We start from the raw sequence: 16,238 nt of genomic DNA on the forward strand, positions 1-16,238 counted from the left end.
GAATGGAGCAATGACAGCTGTGTGTGTGAAAGCTACCATTTTTTTCACTGCCCCTGTCTGTACTGCTCTATAGCTTCCAGACAGGAGTTGCTCTTCCGTGGGGCTTTGTGACAAGGGTCTCTTTTGCGGAGCACTTCCTGACAGGGTCTCTCTTCTAGGTGGCTTCCTGGCAGGGGCCTTTCTCCTTGGGGGGGGGGGGGAGTTTTCTCACAGGGGTCTCTTTTCTGGGAAGCTTTTTGACAAGGGTCTCTCTGTGTGGGGGCCTCCTTATTTACGGGGAGGGGGGGCAAGCCGGGTCACTCCCGTAATGGGAGGCAGGGTAGGGAGCCAGAAATTGTGGGGGTGGGGCGCTGAATTGCACTGTGGGAGTTGGAGGGCCTGGATTGCGAGGCGGAGGGTACGGCCAACTAGAGGACCTCACTATCGCGTTGTCATTTGAGCGGGCGGCCTTGGGGAATCCCTTGCAATCCTCAACGTACATAAATTTGAATGGCAAAGGATTGGGAATTTCTTCCTCTTGCGAGCATAAATCAGGTGCACTTCAGCTCCGATGGGAGAACATAGTCTCCCAAACAGAAACGTTTGTCCTACAAGTTCACAAAGGTGGCACAGATTTGTTACTCATACAACCGAGCCCAGATCACTATCTTTTTATTAATAAAACAGCACTTTATAAATGTGGCTACATTTCGAACAGAGACTGAGTCACAGTGGTAAAATGAGATTTCAACAAAACTACAATAATTCGAGAACAAGATGGGTGGTCATTAAGTGACAATGTAGGGGTGAGGTCTCATATGGCTCTGTCACTTTAAACAGGCTGCTAAATTCAGGCAATAGAGGGCTGCCTGACCCCCTCGGGTGGGGAGGGGGTGACCTTTCTTAACATTGCTGGAGTCGTGACTCCATGATATCATCCATGCCTCCATGTGATTTTAACCGCAGGAAGTCGGAGTCTGGCACACCGCCCAAGCTGCCCGCCGCAGCAGGGTGACCAGGAGATGCCAAGTGAAGTATTTTTTAATTTAGCTTTCTGCGAAGACTCTTAGGTGGGAAGCAGGAATGTTATTCTGTGCCCGGCAGGGAATCCGGTGGCTGCCTCAGCGTCAACCTTCTCTCACCCTCCCCGGAGTCAGCATCTGGATTGAGTTTTCCCATTGGGGGTTGCATAGTGACAAATAAAAATGGCACATTTCACAGTACTTAAATGTTCCACCATTTCTTAAGCTCCTCCTGGGTAATGTTTTTTGTGGTAGGTTCTGTCATCTACTGGTCAAAGGAGGCATTTCATCATGGTCTTTCGTGACAGGAAATATTGACCTCATCATGCAGACCTTTGCTGCAATGCAATGGGAGGATGGGAATAGGTGCAATGCGACTCACTTAGCAAAATGTTCATCATATATTTGATGACTGTGATTTCATATTCATAGAACAGTGATGAATCAGAAACGACCAGACATGGAACGTACGATCAGTGTGTAGCGAGTAGGGATGAAAACTATCAGTCAGCAGTTTGAAACAACTGCCTGAGAAAAACTGGTAGTCAGCAACCATCTTCCAATGGCCATGGGGAAGAAAGGAAACCAATGAGGTCACTTTTTTTAGTAATTTGAGGAAGCCAGGGTATTGGAACAAGGATTTATCGAACCATGTACAATACCCTGCTAACGGCAGTAACTCGCTCCCAATCCAGCCCTTGTTGTCACAACCAATAACTCCGGGCCCTGCTTGGGCCGGCTTTTATGTGCAGGTCTTTAATGAGTTTCAGTTGGCTGGCCTCCACCCCTTACCTGAGAAGTTGGTACTCCACAGGTTCCACAGGGAGATCAACAATGGTTTCCCTGTAGCCTTCGTGGGGGTTATGACAACTTTATATATTTTGGGCTATAACGGTGGCACAGTGGTTAGCACTGCTGCCTCACAGCTCCCGGGTCCCGGGTTCAATTCCAGCCTCGAGTGACTGTCTGTGTGGAGTTTGCACTTTCTCTCCCTGCCTGCGTGGGTTTCCTCCAGGTGCTCTGGTTTCCTCCCACAGCCCAAAGATGTGCAGGTTAGGTGGATTGGTCATGATTGGCCATGGCCCCTTAGTGTCCAAATGGTTAGGTGGGGTTACTGGGTTACGGGATAGGGTGGAGGCATGGGCTTAAGTAGAGTGCTCTTTCCAAGGGCCGGTGCAGACTCGAAGGGCCGAATGGCCTCCTTCTGCACTGCAAATTCCACGAAATATAAATTTCAGCTGCTACTTTGCTGTGCCCATTATCGGTGAAACTAAGGTTTATAACATCATAAAAGCAGAAACAATTGATAGATTTGCTGGAAAACTATTAAACTGAGCCATGCAGTAAGCTTTTCTGTCCTTGAACCACTCCCAAGAATATTTTCTGTTGAAAGCCTGTGACCTCTGAGAAATGTGGTTCTTCACGTTCGCCAGACCATGCACTCTCCTCAGAAGAAACGTAACAAGGCAATGCAGTATTGTTATTGTTAGTTTGCATTTAGCTTTTTTGACGGTGAGATTGATCTTTAACGGCGCACATCAAGATGTCTTTTATGTCTGTTAGCCTTTCTGTGTATTGATGAAAAATGACTGCAGTAAAATTGAATGTAAGGCTCACAACAGTTTCTCCACCAAATCACATTACAATACTAATCACTTTAAGGGTCGATTTGGGATGGGCAAATTGCCAACGTCACAGGGTAATTGCAAAGTTAAAGGTAAAACACAAGCAGTCATACGGGGCACTTTTTACGCGGTGCCAGTTCATTCCCTTTGACCACATTTTAATTTTAATCATCTGCTCATTTTAAAGTGCCAAATAATCTGCCTCTTCTCAGCATATCCAAGAGTTTAAAAATTTCCCGTTAGCTACTGCAGCGAGTGCTCGTCCAACTGGCCGTGCGGTACACTCAACGGCAAACGTTAAGAGGAGAGTCTCACTTGAGCTTCGGTAGGTGGACCCTATGTCAAATTTCCAAGCAGCTGTCACAGTAACCAGTTTAAAACAAGTCTTGAGGCAGAACATCTGTACTTTAAACCCGTTGCTGATTAGCATTAAAGGGTAGAGGAACTGGTGATATTTGTCCTGGTAAAGGACTTTTGAGCGGCAATGTTCCACTAATCGTTATCTTTGGTAGTGAGATTCATTCTTGATCACTCTTTTGTTGCTGATCCTTCTCAAAGCACATGGTGCGATGTAACGTCATGACAGTTCTGTTGAGAGAGAAAACCCTTGTGTGGTTTTAGAGAATGCTGATGTAGGTGTTTTAGGGCTGGTAATCTATCACCGTTTTAACATGCTCCCACTGTAACTCAGGCAGGAGTCAGTTGCAAGGTCCTGAAACTGGGCTCGAACATGGATACACTGGTGCATGGTCTGATGGCAGGATTTCAGCTGCAGGAACAGAATATGCTCTCACCTTGAAATGGGGGATGGGGTAATAATAATCCAAAAAGGGAAGTCAGATGGCAGGGAAATATTTGCTTTAGCCTATCCTCCTCCCCATTGAGTAAACTCGCTGTAAACTGACTTTTCTCTTCACAGATGCTGACAGGCCTGTTGTACATTTCCAGCATTTTCTATTTTCAGATTTCCAGCATTTGTAACTATTTTTCTTTTTGTCCTGTACGTTTGTGGAGCTGGAGGATTGACTGAAGAATCGACCCTCCGTGAAGCAGACATTATCATGTACTGTACAATCTGCATGTATAGAGGGGCAATCTGTCTAATACCACAGGAGCTAAGTATCTCGTATTTGTCTTTTGTTTTGCCTGCAGATACCAGACAGGGAGCCATTTCCTTTATCCAGACTAGAGGCTCTTGAGGGACACTATGAGGAGGCGGAGCCATATGACACAGTCAATAATGGTATGTCACTATATTTTAAGCTTAGCACCTAGTCACAGAAATGTGCTGGAAATGCATGTCCATAATACTATTTAATGGGGCAGGTTTGCTTACAGGTATAATTATCTCTCAGAAAATGTCTTCATTTTAAAAACCTTGATATCGCTTCAACAAATGCTGCAGGTTCACGTGTGTACACAACATGCATAGTGTCTCCCTCTCCTCTGAATGTCAGAAATCTTCATCAAAATATGAAAGACATTTTGGTCTGGCAATTTTCGGGGTTTTAGAAGTGACAATCCATCACCATTTCTACAAACTCTCAGTATGACTCAGGCAGGAGTGGGTTGGAAGGCCCATAGGTTGGACTAGGATACATTGGTAACCGACCTTATCGCCGGATTTCAGTGGCCTTTGCAAGGAACGGAACATGTCGTCACCTCGTAAAAGTTCCATGGTCTAAAATGGAGGATGGGGTAAGGATTCCTAATGTTGGGAGTTGCCATGTGCCCGACTCAGAATGGGACCAGGGATATTGGTCAGACCAGGTGGACCCGGCTAAATAGTGGTGGAAGTGAGCGCAGCCTCGGGGTTCAGGTCAGGAATGTGGCCTAGACTCTCCAAAAAGTAGATTTAATTTTGTTTTAAGTTAGTTTGCACATTCTCCCCGTGTTTACGTGGGTTTCGCCCCCACTGCCCAAAGATGTGCAAAGTAGGTGGACTGAACACGCTAAATTGCCCCTTAATTGGAAAAAATTAATTGGGTACTTTAAATTCATTTTTTAAAAAACCATGGCGAGGTCAATGGCACAGGTCCCAGATGAGTGCATGTACACTTTCCCTATTATGTTCAGGCAGCCTATTTGTGTTTTGTGTAATGATTGTACTCATGGCGTATTAATGGTGGATGATTGTCCGACTCCTTTGCACTCGCCGCAAATCCCACAGGAAAGCCAGGCACCGAATCAAGCGCGATGCTCCCAGCTCACTGCTGTTGGCAGATGACATAATGTGGTTCACTCCATCATGCGGGTGAACCAAATTAACATATTTAAATCTCCCTTTCAGTATGCCGGGGCACTTTGAGACTGTCCCAGCTTCTGGAATTCTCCCCCTCCCCCACCAGCGCAGCGTGAAGCCGGCGGGAATCACGACTGATCTCCACCATGGGAGACCAGACGTGATGACCGTGCCGGCGGGCGGGGGGGCCTCCGAGGAACAAGGTACCCAATTTGTCCACAGCAAACTCCCACAATCAGCAATGTGATAATGAACAAATAATCTGTTATTATAATGTTAATTGTGGCACGGCGGTACAGTGGTTAGCACTGCTGCCTCATAGTGTCAGAGACTACGGTTCAATACCGACCTTTTGTGACTGTCTGTGTGAGTTTCCTCCGGGTGCTCTGGTTTCCTCCCACAGTCCAAAGATGTGCAGGTTAGGTGGATTGGCCATGTTAAATTGTCCCCAGTGGGGTTACGGGAATAGGTTGGGGATTGGGCCTAGGTATGGTGCTCTTTCAGCGGTCCAGAGTAGACTCGATGGGCTGAATAGCCTGCTTGTGCACTGTAGGGATCGTATGATTCTAATGGCCGAATTCACCGACCGCTCGCTGACGGCGGGATTCTCTGGTCCCATCAGCAGTGCACTTCCGACTGCGGGTTTCCCTGGAGCGTGGGGTGGCTTCAATGGGAATTTCCATGAACAGTGGCGGGAGCAGACAATCCCGCCACCAGCAATGGCGTGCTGCTTCCCGCCGCTGGGAAACGCTGGCCGGCCTATATATGGCCCCGGTGTGGGCGGAACCAGAGGCGGAGCCATAACGGGGTTACAGTACAGTACCTGGAAGCAGTTCATATCACCAATTCCAGGTCATAGATCACAGGTTATGGTATCACGCATGCATTATGGTGAATACATTCACCACACTCTTGAAGTAATTGTAGGTCATATTAAAGAACATTATTATTTCAGAGTGCCATTTATTGTTTAATGCTTTTCTTGGCATATTGGAAGGGATTTGTTTGGTAATCATTGAACAAACAGGCAAGGACTAATTCCAGTAGTGTGGCCTTTGCCTGTTTAAAATAAATAGTGTTTCACTATAATATAATTATGTGATAATAACTATGTTAAAAATGTCACCGCTTTGTTCACCACAGATGAGGTTGATGCCGTCAGTAGCTCTTATGAATCCTATGATGAGGAAGAGAACACCAAGGGGAAGTCAATGACCCATCAGTGGCCTTCTCCAGAGGCCTCCATTGAACTGATGAAAGATGCCCGGATTTGTGCATTCCTCTGGCGAAAGAAGTGGCTGGGACAGTGGGCCAAACAACTGTGTGTCATAAAAGAATGCAAACTACTGGTAAATTGGCTGCACCGATGAAAGTTGCAAAATATTGTTGTTTGAGAATTTGAAAGGTTTTTTTTTTTTAAAAATCATCCCGTCAAGGGAGATCCAAAAACCAATGAAAATCCAACACTAACACAAGCATTCTTTATTTATTGGGAGGAGCAGCATATTCAGGTTTGGGGTGGAAATAAAGCAGTCATCAAGGAGTAGGAATTCTACTCAAACAGGCAGGCTGGGGAGTGGAGGATAAAACATCCAAACATTCAAAATTGACACCATAACTTAGAGGTTGCGGTTTTCCAGCCTCATCGCACGCAACGTGGTGTCAGGACCAGGCAGTTGATTCTCGTGTAAGGCCTCTTGCAAGATTCGAGACGGTCAAAACCAAACCTCGCGGGAGGCCGAGATCTGAATCTCATCCGCACTAGGCATGACCCAAATCAGCAAGTTTAAATAATCCATTAGGCTCATATAAATATACATTCCCAGGATTCTCCCGGCACCTGGGAACTAACAACATCCCCAGCGAGGGCTGGACCAGGCGCCGTTTATTACTGGTAGAACGGCACCTGTGGGGGGGGGGGCGGGTCGCTCAGGCCATTGGAGACCCCTAGGTGGTCAGTCTGGCACCGGCACTTTGGCACTGCCACCTTGACACTGTCAAAGTGCCAGGTGGGACTGCCAGGGTGCCTGGTTGGTAGGGCCGAGGTGCTCAAGTGACAGGATGGCACTGACAAGGGTTGAGGTCTGAGGGAAGCCATGCTCACGACAGGGAGGGTGAGGGGGTTTTGACAGGTGGGGAGGGTGAAGGGCGGATATGAAGGGGCCTCATATAGGTTCGGGGGTGAAGGGTGGAAGTCCTGAATGGGGGGGTCCTGAAAGAGGGGGTGGGGAGGTCGGAAAATGAGGGCGCTCAGAGACCCCATACCGGGGATTCCTCAATTGGGGATGTGTCGGATAATGTCCATGAGTGCGGCGTCTGACATTGCCCGTGAGTGGGGGCCCACAAAATGGCTCCCTAATGTCTGTGGAGCCGGTGAGTTCAGGTTGTAAGTGTGGGCTAGAACGGGGATGAACTCACCAAGGCCCAAATAAATGCCTAGGCGAATATGAGAGTGGCTCTCACCCAAAAAGCTGATGGGAAATACCCCACCAAACTCACCCACAGTGACACATAGTGCGCGATTCAACTAAATGGGAACAAAGTCCCATTGGGAGCATGTTTAGCTACGTGTTTCCCAGCGCACGCAGCGTCAAGAATCGCATGGCTATACAGTGCTACTCACATTAAATAATGGGCCTCAGTGAGGAACGTGTGGCCAATGTCACACATAGACCTGTTTTCTACACCGAGGAGCTTCACTCGCCAAAACCCCTCAGTGTAGCAAGAGATTGGGACGTCATTTTTAAATGGTGTCCCAATTTCCGAAGCCTTCGACCTGACTTCGACTTCCCCAAACTCCAATGCACTATGGGAGGGCCCCCAGCTCCCACCCAGAATATGAAAGGGATGAGGTTTAATACATTAATGGCCTTTTCTTGCTTTTAGCATTTATTACCAACTCCTAGAAATAAATGTTGCAGGTATTAATCTCATTGACTTTTTTTGTCCATTATTTTAACAAAGACTTTTTTGTTTGTTTATTTTTAAGTGGGTTAATGCTTCTGCTGGGGTGAATCTTGGTGAGGTGGTATTATTCCTGCCTCTGAGGCGGCAGACTATGAGTTCAAGACCCTTCTAGATGGTCCTGATAAGCGGGCACAAGAGGTCTGACCTCTGAACCCACGGGTGACAGCCAGTGGAATGTTCTTATCTGATGGGAGTGGAGTGGTGACTCTCTTGACTGGAACCTGTGAATCAGAATAACAATCTGTCCTTGTAAAAAGGGACACGAGAAATAATCGAGAGGATGATCTGCTGGATGTAAAGCAGCCGAGTTACTAATTGCCTCATGCATTGTGAAACATGTAAGAGAAAGAGGACAGCACGGTTGCATTGTGGATAGCACAGTCGCTTCACAGCTCCAGGGTCCCAGGTCCGATTCCGGCTTGGGTCACTGTCTGTGCGGAGTCTGCACATCCTCCCCGTGTGTGCGTGGGTTTCCTCCGGGTGCTCCGGTTTCCTCCCACAGTCCAAAGATGTGCGGGTTAGGTGGATTGGCCATGATAAATTGCCCTTAGTGTTGGGTGGGGTTACTGAGTTATGGGGATAGGGTGGAGGTGTTGACCTTGGGTAGGGGGTAGGGTGCTCTTTCCAAGAGCCGGTGCAGACTCGATGGACCGAATGGCCTCCTTCTGAACTGTTAAATCTATGTTAAAAAAGAGTGACTCAGCTATGGCAGCATTCCAACATTAAAGCCACGGATAATTACTAGGGTGTGCTGAGTTCTCTCAAATGCCGGTAAATACTCTTCATAAACCAACCAGTTCTCATGAAATAGAAACTGGCACTGATCAATATCACCATTAATGACATCAATATCAATAACTACCATTTATTTATAAGTTCAATTTGATTGTAGTGTGATAGTCATTTCAGATATCATCAATAAATCCTAAACATCCTCTGTCATGCCTGACCCTCTTTCTCAACATCAAAATATAACAAGTGAAAATTAAAGTTTTTCTAATGGTCAGCATTGATTGTGTTCCTTTTGTCATTTGAAATGAAATGAAAATCGCTTATTGTCACGAGTAGGCTTCAATGTGAAAAGCCCCTAGTCGCCACATTCCGGCGCCTGTCCGGGGAGGCTGGTACGGGAATCGAACCGTGCTGCTGGCCTGCTTTGTCTGCTTTAAAAGCCAGCGATTTAGCCCAGTGAGCTAAACTAGCCCCTTTTCTTTCAGTGTTACAAAAGTTCAAAGGATCAGAATCCTCAACTGGACGTGAGTCTGATTGGCTGCACTGTCATCTACAAAGAGAAGCATGTCAAAAAGAAGGAACATACACTGAAGATCACACCAGTCAACTCCGACGTTATAGTATTGGGCCTTCAAAGCAAGGAGCAGGCAGAGCAGTGGCTAAAGGTATAGTAGAGATGCACGCTCTGTTATAATTACTGCTAAAGTTTTGATGCGACATATACTCAGATCATAACAAGGCATTCAAAGAAGCGGAAATAATTGTTATTGTTATTTACAGCACAGAAGGAGGCCATTCAGCCCATCGTGTCTGCACTAGCTGCCAAAAGAGCAAACTAGCTAGTTGCATTCCCCAGCCCTATCTCCGTAACCCTCTAAATTCGTCACTTGCAAATATATATCCAGCTCTCTTTTGAAACCTCCGATGGAATCCACCTCCACCACTCTCCCAGGCAGTGAATTCCAAACCCCATCAGCTCTCTGAGTAAAGAAGTTCCTCCTCATCTCACTCTTAGCTCTCTTGCTGACCACCTTGAATTTGTGACTCCGAGTCACTGATAAACCCAACTAGTGAAAACAGAATATCCATCTTTACCCTGTCAAAATTGTTCAGAATTTTGACCACCTCAATAAGATCACCTCTTAATCTTCTCAGCTCCAAGGAGAACAAGCCCAATTTCTCCAATCTTTCCTTGTATCTAAATGTCCTCATTCCTGGTATCATTCTAGTAAGCCTCCTCTGTGCTCTCTCCAGGGCTTTAACATCCTTAAATATAGAATGAGGGCAAAAGAAAGTTCAACAAACCTCAACACGAAAAGGATGATTTCATTTCCTGCTGTGCTGAAAATCTGGTCCATATTCAAAGGAGTCGCTGAACAACTGCAGGTGCAGGAACATCACGTTCGAAGCTCCATAACGTGGGGTCTAGATCGTTATAATGGCATTTGGCTGGAGGGGCCAATAGACAATCAAAATATCAAGGAGATTTGGATGCAATATATTTAAGCCCAATACTCAGATATGCTCAACAATCCGCAATTTTCAGTTAGTTTACGCCAAGGTTATTCCTGGGACTGGGTAAGAATGTGCAAGAACATCCAGGCCATTACCAAGTTATGCTTTAGTGAATCAGAGATGAGGCTGCTGAGAAAATTGCATGGGCGCGATTCTCTGAAATGGAGACTAAGTGTTCGCGGGGTCGTAAACGCCGCCGCGTTTAGCGATGGCGTGAAACGGCCGCGGGCAGTAGCGATTCTGATCCCCACAGGGGGCCAGCGGTTCACACCGATACAGCCTCCCTTCCCGGCGCCAAATCGGCACCGCGCCAACCCGCGCATGCGCAGTTGGGCCGCGCCAATCCGCACATGCGCGGGGGACTTCTTCAGCATGCTGGCCCTGACGCAACATAGCGTAGGGGTTCAGGGGTCGGCCGCGCAACAAAGTAGGCCCGGGGAGGGAGAGGCCGGCCCACCGGTTGGTGGGCCCCGATCGCGGGCCAGACCCATCGGAGGCCCCCCCCCCCGGGGACGGAGTCCCCCCCCCCCCCCCCCCCCTCCCCCCACAGGCCGCCTCCCGACCCTTCACGCAGAGTTCCCACCGGCAGCGAACAGGGGTGAACGGCGCTGGTGGGCGTCTGCCGTTTCTGCGTGGCCCATCTGGGCTGGAGAATCGCGGCCTGGCTGCAGATAGCGGCCCGCGACCAGCGCCGCTCCAAACACGGCGGCGCAAATGCGGCGTTTCTCCGAACCTCGGAGAATCGCGCGCCGACATCGGGGTGGCGCGGTTGTGGTGATTCTCCGGCCCGGCGCGGGGCTCGGAGAATCGCGACCTATATATTTGCTGAAGTACAGTTTGATGATAGTGGACATCTTGACCTCACTCAAGCAGTGACCATATAGAAGCACAAATCTCCAAAGTTAGCCACCAACAACATAGCTGTGATGGTGTCACCAGTAGAACAACTTTATTCACATCTCTTCAGCAACCTTAATGTGCCCCCATTTCTTCATTAATTACCTGGACTTACTTGCGATAGATTTCCTGAAAAAGACACAATCCACTTCAACTTCCAGTGTATGCAGATCACTAAGAGAAATACAATCTGTCACAGATGACTTGGTGGCCCCTCAGATGAGTGTGGGTGGCTGCAGCACCAAGACCCAATGATTCATTGTTACAAATTACGCTTTATTCCCTGTGTTTGGAAAACTGTGGTACACTGCAGCCTTGTCTGAGCTCAGTGTCTCCTTTGTCAGCTGCAGTTCATTGAACTAACAGATCAAAGAAGTACAACACTTCGAGTGAGGAAAACACAGAAAAAGCATTACCGAGAACTGTCGATTCGAGAAGTTAACACTGCTGAAACGTAGACAAACCTCTTCCCCATGTGCTAACCTTGACTGAAAAAGTGGGGCTATTTTGAGTTTGTAATCTTTTCCTCCTTCTTAGCACACGTGCGAGAAAGCCAATTACTGTTGCTGCAGAATCATTTTTTAAAATTACATGTAATATATTGGAATCCTTCAACAGTTAGAGCGTTGTGTAGCTGCAAAACCAAGGCCTAAATGTTACACTTTCCCACTGGCAGGTTTTTAGGCCGGGGGAGGGGGGAGAGAGCGAGAACGTGCAGTCGCCGCACAGTGACCCAAGCCGGGAATCGAACCTGGGGCCTTGGAGCTGTGCAGCAACAGTGCTAACTACTGTGCTACCACACTGCTCACTCATTAGAGCATAAATTGGCTGCAGGGCTGTCAGAGTTGGCAGGGATGTGTTCCCCACTGTCTCTTCACCGGACCTCCTCCATCTGAATCAGCCAGGCCCAAAGTGAGGATAGCACCTGCCAATTAAAAAATAAAATCATTTGTGCAATGTGGGCGTCGCTGGCTAGGCCAGCATTTATTGCCCATCTCTAATTGCCTTGAGAAGGTGGTGGTGAGCTACCTTCTTGAACCGTTGCAGTCCGTGTGATGTAGGCACATCCACGGTGCAGTTAGGGAGGGAGAGCCAACAACAGTGAAGGAATGGCGATAGATTTTCCAGTTGCAACAAGAAAAGACAAATTTACTTAAAATTAATTTTAAAAAGTCAGCTACAAGAAGTTTGCATGCAATTCCGTAAGGGGTCAGTTTAACTCAGTTGGCAGGACGGCTGATTCGTGTCGCAAACGCCAACAGCATGGGTTCAATTCCTGTACCGTCTAACGTCACTCATGAAGACCCCACCTTCTCAACCTTGCCCCTCGCCTGAGGTGTGGTGACCCTCGGGTTAAATCGCCACCACTCAGCTCTCAAAGGGGAGAGTAGCCTACGGTCCTCTCGTGGCATCTACATTGTACAGTTTTCACAAAAAGGTAGTTGCTGGGAACTACAGTTATGGATGATCGGTGATCAAACCAGGGTTTCCCATGGTTGGATGGTTCTGAGTCTAGTAATAGGAAAAAGCAGCAGAAGATCCTTGTCAACATTATACCATTCTAGATCCTATCCCTTTAACAGTTGGACATGCCACTGGTCCAATTGTTGAGCTTGAGGTGGATGCATTGTGTCCCACATCACATGGTGTTCTTCAAGCTCCACATGCTTAATATGTTCAATATGTGGTTAGCATGGATGATAATAATATGTGGTTAGCATGTCATATCTCTCTGAAACCTCCCAAAGTGCTCCCAAAGGTTGAAAATAAAAACCACTATGAAGAGAAAGCAGTCAGACAGAGCACCTGATCTTTCTCGGAACCGCTTGAGAACAGAGGAAACCCCAGCAGAACAACACAGCGGTTAGAAACAGCATCTGCTGAAAAGAGGAAGCACTTCAGAGTTAATGGACTGTGAAGAGCTATATAAGCAAATCTCTCCTTTGAAATAGTCTGCACCTGTCAAAAGGCTTGTAAAAGGTATTAGACCATGAAATTGAACAGTGTGGGATCCATTTTCCCTTTGTGTCTAGCACTGGGTGTGTGTATCTGCTTTGTGGGGACGATTGAATTGTTCAATGTTTTGTTTACCTTGACAGTCCAGCGGAGTGTGTAATGCCCAATATATAATCGGCAATAATATTGTTAAAGGTAGTCTATGACTGGTACCATCTGTCCGCTTCCGTGTCATTGCAAGGTCAATGCATCTATATACTACCTCAATAAAATAGATTATGCCCATTTTAGGCACTCTCACATTTATCTATACTATTGAGATTGAACTTCACAAATGCTGGAATTTTAAGATGATTGCCACGAGTATAGATTGCCCTTGGATACCCAACTGCAAATAACCTTCCTTCAGTAAAATCTGACGTGAATGGCTGAATCAATTGATGCACTGCAGCATGCAAAGTACTTTTCCTTAAAGTGGCCAACAGGAGCGGAAAGCATTTTCAGTAACAGAGCAATTTCCGGGCATAATGGGTGGGGTTTTACGCACCGTCCATGGCGTGTTTTGCGGTGGCGGAGGCGTCACGCCATTCGACAGCGACAGGATCTTCTGTTCCCGCAGCTGTCAAATGGGTTTCCTGTTGCACCCCTGCCCTCCCCACCCCCTGGGGAACCCACAGCGAGGTTTTGCCATCAGCAGGACCAGAAGATCTCGCCAGCGGGAACAGCCGGAAAATTCAGTCCTCTATCCCAATTAAATAAACATGACCTGATCTAAGTCACTGCAACATACAATGCCTGATTGGCAACAAATTTGTTAACGCTTGGGATAGGTTTTTTCATTGCTTTATTTTACAGTTTAAACACAGTTTTTAACAATCCTTTTGTTTTTCTCACCATTCAATGTAGGTGATTCAGGACATCAGCAAAATTCAAGGTGATGGCTTTGCTGACGGAAATCTTGTTGCCATAGACTATTCCCGCATTCATGGACAAAGAGTGAGTAACTGCTTACTGAGAACTGCATGCAGTTGATATTCTCATTTACTGTGCATTGTTCTTATTTGAAACACTGTTTATTTACGAACCAGGCCTCAAGCTGACATGCCCTCAATTTTTAATGTCAGTACAAAGTGCTGTTTCTCCAATGAGCTGGCACTAATACAGTGTGAAGCACTCACACAGGATCACCATGGCAAATTCTCTGTAAATATGCAATGCAATTATACCCTGAAGTAGTCAGCTTCTCTGATACTGGGCATGATTCAACCAAAAACATTCTTGTCCGGTTTTCAGCATGTTTAGCGGGGCGTTTCACAGCGGCTGCAGCGCCACTTTGCCGGGTTTTTTGCCTTGGGGAGTTCCTACTGGCGAGGGCAGGAGAGGCTCCTTGCAGATGGGGTGCCATTATGGGAGGCTGCCTCATTCTCTCCCCCCCCCCCCCAAATGTCAGGGCCCCCACCCTCTTTCGGCCCCACTCCTTGCCCCCCAAACGTTGGAGAGGCCCCCCTTTACCTCTCACCTCCCTTCTACCCGATAGCCCCCCCCCCCCCCATCCCATCCCATCCCATCACTGGGCCCAATCCCTGCCAGGGCCAACGTGGCACTCGGGCAGCCTGGCACCATGTGCCCCTGTCAGGGTGCCCAGGTGGCACTGCCAGGGTGTCAGGTTAGCAGTGCCAAGGTTGCCAGGTGGCAGAGTGCCAGGATGTCATCCTGTCTGTCGGTGACCACCCGGGGTGTCTAATGGCCTGGAGACACCCCCCACCTCCCCCACCAAGGTGCCATTACGACAGGTCCACGTTTGTACGGACCTGCACTAAATGGCACCTTTGCGAGGTCTCGCAGGCACGGCCATAATGTCCCAGTCACCGGGAGAATCCGGCAAGCGTATATTTAAATGAACCATTCTAGGTCACATCCAGTGAGGGCGAGATCCAGATCATGACATCACGCGAGATTCCGTTAAATCTCACGAGACATTTTGAGTAATGCAAATCTCGTGAGAAGCCTCTTGCAAGATTCACCAGCTTCGTCACGGCACCAAGTTGGGCTCGGCGAGGCCGGTAAATCGCGCCCACTGTCTCTGAGGCTGGCATTGACCTCCACTGCTTTCTGTGATCGGATCTCCAAAATATTCCTCTGCACCGTCATGTGGTTATGATGTTCAATCTTGGAACAGAATCTCATGGATCTGATTTTACAAGTTCAGGAGTGAGGGGCTGACTTCATCAAAACCTCCAGTCCTAATTGTCAGGTCCCACTTTTACCTCTGACTTTTCTTGTACCATGAGGATGCCAAATGACAGAGTGTTAAACATATAAAGAGACTCCACAGAAGTGTCAGGTGGAGCAGGTAGCTTATTTCCCTATTCCTGTACTACAAAGGGATTTGGGGATTGAAGTAGATACAACCATTTCCACAGCCACCTCCCTCGACAAAACACCACTCTCTTGGCCTCCAACTTCAAAGACATTGCTGTGTAGCTCCATCATAAGTGGCAATTCCCTAATCTCCTCCTGGTATTTTCATCCCTACCTCTTCTACCCCTTCATCACCCAGTCCCACCACCACCACCCCTCCCAACCCCAATCATTCCTCTCCATTTCCAGTATTTCAGGATCATCCATTTGGAGTCCAATTCCTTCCTTCCTCCCCCAGCTCCTCCCCAATCATGCGGATTTGAGGCATTGCGAGGTGTATTTACATAGGTTTTATAAGTTTAAACAGGCTGACCCACAATTTGCTTTGAAGTTACGCCACCACCTCAGATGTCTCATTCTACTTCAGCTTGAAGGTGCCATTGTGTGTTTTGTGTCCAGTCAGTTCACCTATTATCACCTTTTTTTCCTGTAAAATACTTCCATGTTATAAAATGTATTGACATTAAAGTTTGAATGAGAATAGCAGTGAGGCTATCAGAATGCAGGATATCTGAGAGCAACTTGTGGAGTATGGGTGTACAGAAGTTGCTGCCAGGGCCACCCTGCTACCCAAGAGGCTGCACTGTTGCAGTGCTCAACATTAGACTTAGTTTTGAAATGAGTAGGGCAGCACGGTAGCATGGTGGTTAGCATAAATGCTTCACAGCTCCAGGGTCCCAGGTTCAGTTCCCGGCTGGGTCACTGTCTGTGCGGAGTCTGCACGTCCTCCCCGTGTGTGCGTGGGTTTCCTCCGGGTGCTCCGCTTTCCTCCCACAGTCCAAAGATGTGCGGGTTAGGTGGATTGGCCACGCTAAATTGCCCGTAGTGTCCTAATAAGTAAGGTTAAGGGGGGTGTTGTTGGGTTACGGGTATAGGGTGGAT

General features: G+C 47.6%; 1 protein-coding gene across 4 annotated transcripts in view; it reads left to right on the forward strand.

The window, feature by feature from the left end:
- afap1l2 (actin filament associated protein 1-like 2) overlaps nucleotides 1-16,238 on the forward strand; it is a 251,042-nt gene that overhangs the window by 194,197 nt on the left and 40,607 nt on the right. For all 4 annotated transcript variants that reach the window (XM_038822031.1, XM_038822029.1, XM_038822030.1 and 1 more), the window contains exons 5-8: nucleotides 3,779-3,869; nucleotides 6,012-6,217; nucleotides 9,053-9,232; nucleotides 13,842-13,931. In XM_038822031.1, the coding sequence (XP_038677959.1) occupies nucleotides 3,779-3,869; nucleotides 6,012-6,217; nucleotides 9,053-9,232; nucleotides 13,842-13,931 (567 nt within the window). The remainder of the gene's footprint in view (nucleotides 1-3,778; nucleotides 3,870-6,011; nucleotides 6,218-9,052; nucleotides 9,233-13,841; nucleotides 13,932-16,238) is intronic.

Source organism: Scyliorhinus canicula, chromosome 16 (assembly GCF_902713615.1).
Source record: "Scyliorhinus canicula chromosome 16, sScyCan1.1, whole genome shotgun sequence".
NCBI lineage: Eukaryota > Metazoa > Chordata > Chondrichthyes > Carcharhiniformes > Scyliorhinidae > Scyliorhinus > Scyliorhinus canicula.